Source organism: Larimichthys crocea, unplaced genomic scaffold (assembly GCF_000972845.2).
Source record: "Larimichthys crocea isolate SSNF unplaced genomic scaffold, L_crocea_2.0 scaffold249, whole genome shotgun sequence".
Taxonomy (NCBI): Eukaryota; Metazoa; Chordata; class Actinopteri; family Sciaenidae; genus Larimichthys; species Larimichthys crocea.
Window position 1 is genome coordinate 220,139 of NW_020853301.1, and position 12,058 is coordinate 232,196.

General features: G+C 40.0%; 1 protein-coding gene across 3 annotated transcripts in view; it reads right to left on the reverse strand.

Annotated features, from left to right (window-relative positions):
• Window positions 1-1,703: 1,703 nt before the first annotated feature.
• Window positions 1,704-12,058, reverse strand: part of gbf1 (golgi brefeldin A resistant guanine nucleotide exchange factor 1) — a 93,016-nt gene continuing 82,661 nt past the window's right edge. For 2 of the 3 annotated variants that reach the window (XM_027275914.1, XM_019263762.2), the window contains 8 exons: window positions 11,796-12,016; window positions 9,116-9,266; window positions 7,771-7,901; window positions 7,466-7,567; window positions 6,508-6,621; window positions 5,960-6,137; window positions 5,629-5,814; window positions 1,704-4,373 (listed from right to left, as the gene is read on the reverse strand). In XM_027275914.1, coding sequence (XP_027131715.1) covers window positions 4,120-4,373; window positions 5,629-5,814; window positions 5,960-6,137; window positions 6,508-6,621; window positions 7,466-7,567; window positions 7,771-7,901; window positions 9,116-9,266; window positions 11,796-12,016 — 1,337 coding nt within the window. In that variant the 3' untranslated portion in view covers window positions 1,704-4,119. The remainder of the gene's footprint in view (window positions 4,374-5,628; window positions 5,815-5,959; window positions 6,138-6,507; window positions 6,622-7,465; window positions 7,568-7,770; window positions 7,902-9,115; window positions 9,267-11,795; window positions 12,017-12,058) is intronic. The other variant, XM_019263763.2, reaches the window with a different exon arrangement.

The following is a 12,058-nucleotide window of genomic DNA, read 5'->3' on the forward strand; positions in this document are numbered from 1 at the left end:
GAGACTGGTGGGGAGATTCCGGTATTTGGCCTAGGTGGGGTTGTAGACCATGCCATTCTTTTCACTGAAAGTCACTTGAGCTCCCGTGTAAATGGCAGTCTTCTCTTCTCTGTCCAAAACATCATTGTCACTAAAAGAGTGTCCATTGTTCCTAAGGTGTAAGAAAACTGCAGAGTCTAGTCCTGATGAGTTGGCCCTCCTGTGTTGAGCTACGCCATTGTGTGGCTATTTGGCTACACCAGGTTGCTTTTCTGGGTGTGGGGAGTACTGTCTTTGAGGTGTACCAGTTTGTGTTAATGTTGCCCTTCCTGGATCTTGTGATCACTTTTCCAAAAAGGGTGTCCACAAACTTTGAATGCATCCCTCAAACGTTTGTGTTCCTTCTCTCTTTTTTGGCCTTGTACATGGGGCGGATGCTCTACCAGCTAAACTAATCCACACCCCTGTGTTCCTTTTCTTGAGTTCTCGTAACACCAAGCTTGTGATCAGTTAGTGGGTAGATGGTAAATGGACTGTACTTATATAGCGCCTTTCTAGTCTGACCACTCAAAGCTCTTTTACACTACATATCTCATTCATCCATTCACACCCATTTATACACTGATGGCATTAGCTGCCATGCAAGGTGCCAACTGCTCATCAGTTTGAGGAGCTAACCATTCACACACATTTACACAACCCGAAATTGGCGATGGCACAGCCTTTGGGAGCAATTTGGGGTTCAATATCTTCAAATTCAAATCAAATGTTACTTGTATAGCCCAAAGTCACGAAACACATTTTGCCTCGGAGGGCACCTGTGACATCAGATGGGGGAGGCGTTATTTTACTAGCCCGTTATAAAACCTCAGGAAGAGCCACAGAAGAGGGATCCCTCTCCCAGGACGGACAGACATAGATGTCACGTGTACAGAACAAATCAACACAAACATATTGTACAATTACAATGAATAATAAAATGACAATATCTTGCCCAAGGACACTTCGACATGCGACTGGAGGGGATCAAACCGCCGATCATCTGTTTAGTGGACAACCCACTCTACCTCCACAGCCGCAGTGGGTGCTGGGTTGAACAGGGTCTATGTGTGTGGGCTCCTGTCTTCATTAATGTGTACGTCACAGTCCAGGCAGTCGAGGAAAGGCAGGCTATTGTTCACAACATCATCTTGGGTGATGTAACGAAGTTGACAGGTGAACTTGATGTTCCTGTCCACTGAGTTGATGTGCTCTGTGAAAGCTTGGATTTCCTTGGTCATCCACATATCTGAACCAGATCTGTTGCTCCACTGAACGAGTTCAGAGCTCTGTTTTCTCTACCTTCTTTGTAGAGGTTGGCCACAATAGGTGAATAGGGCTGAAAGTTGTTCTGTCCTGTAATCTTCCAGAGTTTCCCATCAATAGGGGCCTTTTTTAAATTATCTCAACTGAGTTGCCTTTTCACATCACCTGTGGTCTGTCAATTTGATCATTTTTGAACTACCACTACTGCTGCTGTTCAAATTCTTCTAGTGTAAAGTTTCAAAGCAGCTTGAAGAACACTGCACACAGCACAAGCGGGAGAGACCTCTGCATTGTTTGGCAGTAGAACTCGTGCAGGTGCTGCCTCACATTTTTTTGAAATTGAACACCAACATTTAAATGTATACAGGCCTACATTTCATGACACATAAACTGAATAATGTCCCGGACTGTGATGTTTGTGTTTCAGGTTTAATAAGACAACTTTTCAGATAAACAACACGGCACAGCAGAATTATCATTTTCTTTACATTATATTTATTACATAGTAAAAAGTACTTTACCTATCATTTATATATATACACATTATATTCATGTAATTTCCTGTTCAAGCAAGAATCAGCTCCCATACAACAAATAAACATACAGCTTACAAATCTCATGTTGGTGGTTCCATAAGGCTGTAGCGTTACCTGACTGACATACACGCACTGTATTTATATCAACTGTAATGCAGTGATGAAGTCCAACTCTTTCTCTTTTTCCAAAGTCAATAAATAACATTAAACATCACTGAGAGAATCCCAGGGCCACTTTGAATGGATGTTAAGCTTTATATCCACATCTAGACTATGCTCTGAGTCACATATTTGGCATTTAAGTTAGACTCCATCAGTTTGTCAGGGTCCATGTTATTGTACCCAAGGCACAACAGCATGCAAAGATGACAAACGAGTTGTGTGGAAGCAAACTACAAACAGTCGCTGAACACCTGACTGCGAAACAAAAATAGCACTTCAACATTTGACCTCGGATATCAAAAACTTTAAAGTTTAGTCTTCAGTCGAGATGTGACCCTGACAGCTGATCTGTTTGATGTGTCCAACATACACGAGTGTCCTGAACAGTTCACATATTTAAGTTTTCATTTTTTAACCGATAAAAAAATTGAAATAGTACTAAATATTCATCATATTATATGGTCTTGTGTGCTCTATGTATGCTGTTCAATAATCTCACTTCCAGAGAATCCAGTTAATGAGTTTGTAAGGTTACACCACTAAAATGAAGTTTAAGCCTCATAAATGGAGATGGATGGTTTTCTAAGTAAAAGTACTTCAATACTATAGATTCAGTGCTAATTTAAACTGAAGTTTTCAGAACTGACTCCATGGAACAAGGTGTTGAGTTGCTATTATCTTCCACAGATTTCCTAGTGATGTGAGGAGTAACAGGCCCCTGGGGATTAATCACGTGTGGACTGCTGTACGCACTGTGCGGCACAAACATGACAAAATGACATCAATACTGAACTCTTTAAATTATTTGTTAGATTCAAAATAAACCATAAAAGTCACTATTTGGATGTCAAATTCTTCTCTGTACAACAGCCCGAACTCACTGTACACTTCCAAACTACATTTTGGAATGTTGTAGATGTGACATCTCCAGTCCAGTTATGTGAATTCAAGCATAGTTTGGTCTGTGTGAAACAAAAACTGTACACTTTCTGTACACTTTTCAGTCAGATGCTGATCTCTGAGTGGTGGGTGATATAACAGCTCTGTTACTGTGGAATATCTGACTGAAGTCAAAGCTCTGGAGCAACATGCAGTACCTAATAACCAAATAACTTGCCTGTGTGGCTCTTTAAAAGTCCCGGCCGTAAATCTCTACATTGATATTAAGCACAGGTGAGAGAATGCTGCTATGAGGTCTTCCCAGTCTGATCAAGTTCAAATATAGGAAATAAAAACAAAATGGTGCTCTTGTTCAGGTGAGAATGCTGTTCCTCCTCCTACTGAAAACTTCACAATGATTTCAGATGAGTACTGCATCGTGTTAGTTCTGATAGTGATTCTTCTAAAAACATGAACCTGATGTTGATCAGAACAGGAAGTCGCCCACCCTCACACATCAAAACATATTAAATCAATCTATGATATTAAGTTCATTCAGGAGAAAGTCGAAGTCCCTCAAAGCAGGTGATATACTGCCAACAAATCCCACATGCAGAGCCACACCATACCAACATGTTCTGTGTGTATTAAAGTGAGTTTAATCCAAAAACACACCTTCATTACCATGAACACACACACTAGTTCATTTAGACTCCACACACACCTTTCTACATTTCCATTAATGAATGTAGTCTCCAACAATGCACCATTTCCTCCTGTTTTGGGAAATGTCTCAATCTTTAAAGTAGTTAAAAAGAGAATAGAAGGTATTGAGAGATGGACTAACGTGGTTGACTTGGCTCTTTTCTTGGGATTTTTAGACAAAACAAATGAGAATAACACCTTCCAAACCTCACTCACACCTCCAGAGTAAAACACGTGTCACAACCCACATTTAAGACAAAGCCACTTTGCCTCAATCAGAATTTTACATGGAATATTCAGAGTATTACTTTGATCCTGGGTTTCTGGACATGACGCCACATGTCCTTATAGGAACAAGAATAAAATACAAAAGTACACCAATGATTGGTGTCATTTTGCTGCGAGAGTACATTTAATTTGTGGTCTCATATATATTATGTCATTTTAAAAACTTGGTGACAAGCAGATCTTGATCAAGTTGTAGTTAAAGTCTGTTGGGTCCAGTTTTTGAAGGGGGGTGGTGGTCTGGCTGGGAGTAGAGGGTTGAGTTCTCTTACTTGACCTCGTTAGAAGGGCTTGCAGGTCTGGGACTGGGAAGTAGCGGTACAGGGGACGTTGCTTCTATGAGGGCAGGGTTCAGGATGATTGGCAGGGACATGGGCGGGACTCCTACCTGCAGTGGAGAAGCAAGGGGCTGCAGGATGAGCGGGGACTGGCTTAGAGGTGACGGACCTTGGGCAGGGGATGCCATTAACGGCACAGGCATAGGGGGCATTGAGGGTGGGACCGGAGATGATCGGTCTGATCCTGAAAAACACAGATGAAAACAACATGTCAGTTTTACATGATGGGTTACAGTCATCTTTCAGATCTGGGATCAGATTCATCAGGTCCAACTGGTCCAAAACTTTTGCTCATACTTACAAACTTCATTTATCATCTTTGGATTGAGATGCTCAAGTTTTCTGTTTCTGCTTAAGTTTGGTTTTGTTTCCATTTTTGCCAAACATACTGAAGAATATCACATATTTAGAATTTAAGTTAGACTCCATCAGTTTGTCAGGGTCCATGGTATTGTACCCAAGGCACAACAGCATGCAAAGATGACAAACAAGTTGTGTGGAAGCAAACTACAAACAGTCACTGAACACCTGACCGTGAAACAGAAGTTTGGACATACTAAAGAATATCACTAACAACATGAACACAGTTTGGAGTGGAACAGATGGCCGAATCCACTTCTCTTTAGTTTTCTACAGACTCAGCATCAGCTCTGTCTTTTGTCATAGATATGATGCACTCTGGCTACAGTAGGAGCTGCACAGTCTGCTGAGAAGGACATGAGGTGTGGTTAAAACAGCTAGTAAGTGGACCTTAAGGTAAGGTTTTCAAACACTGTTGAGTGTAGTAGCAGTGCTGTGTTTAAATGAGTCCAGTACAATTAAGTTTTTCATCATTTCACAGTTGATTTCCAGCCCAAAGTGAAAACATGCAGTGACGTCTTCATGGTAATTTGGGACCTGCTTAGTGCTCCCACCTGAGGGACTTATTGCAGGTCTCTGCTTTAAATCCCTCTCTACTTCACAGACTGAAGTTCATTTTAGTTCTAAGAGTTCTTGGAGTTTGTCCACCACATAAAGCTGGATAATAAACAGAACAATAGTAAGAATGCTGACCACTATAATAAAGGTACTAGATTGCCAGATAAAAATGTATGCATAGAGTGATATCACAGTTGTTGGTGAAATCCATTTTTGAAGTCCAAAATGAAGATTTGCTTATTTACATGAGTGTTGTCAGAATCTAATCACAGCCTTGGCCTGCAGGAATGCATTCCTGCAATCATTATACTGACAACCCACTGAATACAGAGTAGCTGGCTCATATCCTGGAAGACAGTGACTTTCTAAACCCCCTTGGCCGTGAGGTTGATGGTGTTGATTCACTCTAGTTTATTTATTTTATACTTTGAATTGCCTTGCTTCTCTGTCAGACGTGCAGTTATTGGTGCATCTTTTTATGACTTGGTGTTCACGATGTGACTGACACAGGGCACATTTACCATTGGCATAGGCTGACTGGGGCTCCTGGGGTGATGCTGGTCTACTGGAGGTCTGTGTCTCTGTAGATGGAACTGGGACCGGGACTGGAGAGGGCAGCTGTGAAGATGGTGACACTTCAGGCGATGAAGGCCGGGCTGCTGGAGGTGTTGGCTGCACAGGGTCTGCTGGAGGACTGGGCACTGGATCTAACAACAAAGATGATACATGAGAATCACTTATTTCATGCTCCTGGTGTTACATCAAACCTTCTCAGACCAACTTCATGTTGTTTGAAACAAACTGTATCAAAGCAAATAAATAAATGGACATCCCCGTGTGCCTGCTGTTTACCTGCTATGACAGTCTGTTTGAAGAGCTCCTCCCTCAAGTGAGGCAGGAAGCAGACAATTCGTTCCCAAGTTATTTCCCACAAGTCTGAGAATCCTGTCCTGGAGTCAGCACTGTGGAAGATCCCTGCTGTGTCCATCACCAGCAGCATGTTCTTGAGCGACTCAGGGATCGCCTCTAGCTGCACATACAAACACAGAACAGACGGGCAAGGTCAGATCCTGGCAAATAACTTCACTTTTGTTCCAGTTTTGATGATTTTTACAAGAAGGAAAAGCTCTTTTATTTGTTCCCTTGTCTTGTATTTGTTCGCAGACTGACACCAGATTTTCTCAATACTTTAACAGTTGTTCTTTTAGTCTCTGGAACACTGACACCAAAAAGTAAAAGAACACACAAATACCACAATCTGTCAAATCATTCCAGTCCTGCTGACAGGCTCCTTACAGCCTCACATCAGAGGTAGACAATAACTGATATCCACCTGTGAATAAAGCATATATGGCTGGCTGTCATCACATTACAATGCTGATGTTAGTACTAACACTCACCAGTAAGTCACTGGATCCTGCGTGCATGTACTTGTCCATGAAATCCAGAATGGTGACCCAGAGGGCAGTGAAGGTAGGCAGTGACAGCAGAGGAGAGAGGTGTTGGAGGAAAACCTGAACAAATGGAAAACAATCAAACATCAGGCCAGCTGTTGCCACAACAGTAAGCTCAGTTAACCTCAGCAAATCATTTGAGGTGTTCACAGGCTGGCATCCTCACTGAGCAAAGCACGGATAGAGACAGAAAAATTCTGTCTTATGTTACGATGAATTTTCCACCTCAACTGCTGACACAGAAGCATTGAGGGCTTTGCTTGATACATTATTTAACATTTTAAAGACCATTATCTAAACTACTTATTGTAAATGTTCAATCATTCATCCATTCGTGCTCATTGACCGACAGTACTTATCACAGTTCTGTAGTGCAATGTCAGATGATAACAGACCTTTCAGGTGTGTTCCACTTTGTTTTGAGTTTAGGTAAGTGCCTAATGCCAGAGGACTCAGGCCTGTGTTGCTTTATGTACTCATAACATTGGTATGGTGTGATTAGAACACCTCAAAAAAAGTGCACCATGCATCTGTTCCACAGAGAATATACGGCTGTTCTATTTTTGACAGATGCTGCGATCAGCCATGCCACAGCAAAAAGCAGATTGAGCTGACAGGAAGTCAGACACAGAAACGGCACAGAGAATCAAATTTTCAAAATAAAACACTAAAATACTACAAACTGTAAAAACAAGTCAACTATGTAGCATGTTTAATCATGGTAGAAGCACATAAACTAAGAAGAGTGACCAAATCTGAACAAGCTGAAAAGGTCTAGAGGGTAAAACACTTCACTTCTAACGGTATATGAAGCTGCACTTCATATACCGTTTCGCACTTTCTTCTCCAATCACACACAGTGTATGTATATATTTGTTGGATGTTAGTGTGTGCTGCTTTGAACCTTTGACAAAAGTGTGCAGGCTCTCATTCTGGTCTCCTCCATGCCGCCCACATCTGCTGGGCTGATGCTGTCAAGCAGCTTAGTCAGCAGGGGGAAAAGCACCTGCAAAAACACACACACACACAGAAATCTGTAAAAAGTTACTGATTAAAATGAACACAGACATAAACAAAGCTCTGAAACTACAAAGTGTAAAGATTTAATGGTCTGAGTCAAACCTCATTTGCACATTTTATGCTCCCTGCTCTGTGTAATAAATGAGCAGGTAGAGAAAGTATGTGTACACAGCACCTCTCCTGTCATACCTTATTGAAGCAGGATTCCCACTCAGTTGCGTCAAGTGTCTGCAGATCGTGGACGAGCAGTGCCCTCTGAAGATAGGTGAGGGCCTGCATACGAACCTGTCGTCTGGCATCACAGCACAGCCAAGCAATACCTGGAGGGACCAACGACAGATCAGACATGAGATAGCAAATTCAAACTGAGCTAAAGTGTGTTATTGTCCTTGGTGAATGAGTAACAGTGTTGCAGAAACAGGATGTTACATTTTAACATAAATAAAGACATGTTTGAGCCTGATGATGGATATATGTCATCTGATGAGTAACAAGAGACTAAAGAGAAATGTTCATGTTAAGAGCATGTCCACCAGAGAGCACTGACAAGTTTAGCTCTACATTTTAAAATGTCACACTCTGTACGGATCATGCTCATAATTCTTTGGTCATAAAAACTAACTGGAGGTGTCAAACCATTCTTTTCACATTGTTTTTTACATCACATCTTTAAAAATGTCAAATCACAAATGTATTCAAACTGTTTTGTTTTTATATTAAGTATCACTTTTATTTGTAATTGTAGTGCTGCTAAAGTGAAAAGACATTGTACTATATAATATAGATTATATATATATATATATATATATATATATATATATATATATATATAATATAGATAGATATATATCTAATACATTAGTGCTGTCAAAATGAACGCGTTAATTTTGTCGATTAATTTTAAACAATTAACGCGTAAAAAAAACGTTGACGCGACGCCATTTTGGATGTGGCAAAGTAGAGCTTTGTTTCCCAGATATATTAGTGTGTGTGTGAATGGGTGTATAAGAGGCATTAACTTAAAGCCTTCATGGAGACTGCGCCCTGGGCAGTCGCCCACATTGCCCATAGCTAAAACCGGCCCTGCTTGTTTTAGTTTACGGGCAGATCTGCCACATCCAATATACTTTCTCTGTGTTTATTCTACATTAATTTGATCATTTTACATAAATAAATATCATTAAAGCTTCAGTCTCAGAAAATTGCAATTAATTTATTGATACATTTATGATAAATTAATCACGATAATTACAGATTTTTTTGCGAGTAATCAGTTATTTTTTAAATCAATTGACACCTAATATATATATAAATATATATATATATAATATATATAGAGATATATATATAATATAGATAGATATGATTATTTATTTTTTTTATATATAATGAACTCCACATTAAAGTACAACTAGAGTTAAAGTTACCATGTGTCAACAAAAGTGAACATTCATTAAACTACTGTTTAGAGAGCTGTTGTACTAGACTGCATCAGACTGGATCTCCTCTGTGTTGTAATGAGGGTCAACTGTACCTTGCAGCAGCGGGCACCAGCAGCTGGTCCACAGAGTCTGAGAGTCAGCCTCAATCTTCCTGCCTGCAGCCTCCAGATGGCGCTGCTCCTCTGCCCAGGAGCTGTAGATGCTGGCTGCCCGGGTGTGCAGTGTATGCATCAGGTCTAACAGCTGCACATACGTGTACACACACACAGACACACACAGACACACACAGACACCAGTGTTAACAACAACAGGATGGGTGGGTTTATATCTACAGTAAAAGACGTGGTGAAGCTGTACATAATATATTTGATTTTTAACTTGGATCATACAACATTTGCTACTAGCAACAAGTATAGTGTTAAATACTGAACTTCTTCAAATATGTGTCTTTAAATGATTTGACACTCAGGTAACTTTTAGGGCACTGAAATAGAATACCAGAAAACAGCCATGTTAGAAAAGCATGAAGAACAGCTTTCGCTAGATGAATGAATGCAAAGCATTTTGAAGAGAGTGATGAGGACATATTTCATCTCACCAGAGGAGGATGTACAGAGTAGATTAAAGAGTGACCATGAAGATTTTATCTCGACCAGAGAATAGCTTTTGTTGGTGTAGATAGCGAAACGTGACTCACAGCATTGTTGTGTTAATGAAAGGATAACACAGGTGCACTATTATTTTTAATTGATTATTCTAGAAATGCGACAATTTGATGTAGAACTCATGCCACTTCATTTTTTTAAATAAATTCAATGTGACATTGAACCTCATTGCAATTGTTTGTCCTTTATGGAATAGTTCAATATTTTGGGAAATTAAACAACACTTATTTGCTTTATTTCAGCAAGTAAGCTGAGTTGATTGATACTACTCTAATGTGCACCAAGTATAAAGCTAGAGTCAGAATGTGGTTAACTTAGATTAGCATAAAGACTGGAAGCAGTGGGAAACAGCTAGCCTGCCTTTGTCCCAAGATCAAAAATACACCAACCAAGCTCACTGGTTAGCATGTTCTCTCGCTACTTGCTGAGGTCTTTTCACACAAAATTACAAAAATTTAGGTCTCTGTACACCCATATTGGTACGAAAACTGGCAACCTCCGTGTTCGCAACAATTCCAGTATAGTTAAATCAAAGAAATGCAATAGTTTGGAGGTTGAAACTGGAAGACTGGACTTCTGATTGAGCAGATGGGACAAAACTGTCTAACTACAACAGATTTCAGTCCAGAAACAGACATAATGATGAGAAAATTATACTTAGATTTTCTTTAAAACTCAAATTAATTTATGCCTAAGAGTTTCATGTCTTTAGGCAATTTATGTTTGTGTAGATTTTAATAGCAGAATAGCTACATTTGATGATTACTTAAAGTGTTAGGGTAATTCTGCAAACAATTTTAAATTACATTTTTTTGAATTTTTAAAAGCGTCCTTGTTATGTGTGTCAGTAAAAGGACATGACCCTGACACAACTTCACATCTGTGGCTTGGAGGTAGAGCAGGTCGTCCACTAATCAGACAATCTGTGGTTCGATCCCCATCTCCACCAGTCTGCATGTTGAAGACAGAACAACAAATTGCTCCTGAAGGCTGCGCCATCAGTGTGAATGTGTATTAATGGTTAGCTCCTAAAACTGATCAGTAAACGCTTTGAGTGGTCGAAAGATGTTAGATAAGTACAGTCCATTAACCATTTATATCAGTGAAGAGTCAAGCTGTTGTAAACTACTTGTACCACATTCTACTTAAGTTTATGGCTTTAGAAATTCATGTGTTAATCAGTGCACCATTTTGTGGGATGGGAATTTATTTATTTGATACAGAAGAAAACAGGTGGCAAAAAGATATTTATATGGGAGAAACACATAAGCTCTTAGTTAAGAGATGTGTATTTTGTATTTTGTGAGACGTTTTATTAGAATGCAAAGCTGAACATATATAGACTGACAATTATGTTGCGTATAATTTAACAAAAAAGCAAAGATTATTTTACCACTTCCTGTTGAAAGTGCACAGTATGTGGGCGGCTGTGGCTCACATCCACTAATCAGATGAATGGCGGTTTGATTCTCGGCTCCTCCGGTCTGCATGGACATTTGCAAGTCTGACGACTGATGAGCAGTTGACGCTTTGTGTGGCAGCTAATGCCATCAGTGTATGAATGTGAGTGAATGGGTGAATGAGATATGTAGTGTAAAAGAGCTTTAAGTGGTCAGAAGACTAGAAAGATATACATGTGTCATTAATGCATGTTGATGTATGTTACTAACTAAACTTCTTTCCTGGGGTTTCTGTGCTCTCTCGTCCAGCAGGTTCTCATGGACCATGGCTGCTGCTGTGGTCCTGCATGACGTCCACTACATATATTGTTAAAAGTGTCATGAGATAACTTTTGTTATGATATGACGCTATATAAATAAAATTGTAATGAACTGAACTGATTATAAGTACAGTCCATTTACCATTTATGTCAGCCTAATATAAACAAATATGTTACTTGAAAGTATGACCAGAAGATGTATGTTTTGTAGTGTAATAGTGTTTTGTGATCCCATGTGGGATTGGCCACCTGAATTTGGACATATATTTTTTAACTTTGGACAGCACCACGCTAATAAAAAACATTTGTGGGTGAAATAAGATGCTTTGGGAAGGCTGGGCTCCAATCAACAAAAGGTAGAAGGTTAAAGAGTGCTGTTGTACTTACATCCTGACTAACCTGTAATGACACCGTGTGGTAGCTGGCCGGGACACCTTCATCCTCTTCATCATCGCTGTGGGAGCGTGATGGACGCTGGCTGGATGCCCGGCTGCTACCTCGCCTCGTGCCACCTCCACCCTCCTTCTCCCTTCCCCCTGCCTTCTTCCTCATCCTGGACTTGGAGGAGTCATACTTGTGGCTCTTCTTCTTATCATGGTTGCGGTAACCTGAACAAATGATTCAAGAATAATAAAAGAAAAGAAAACTTT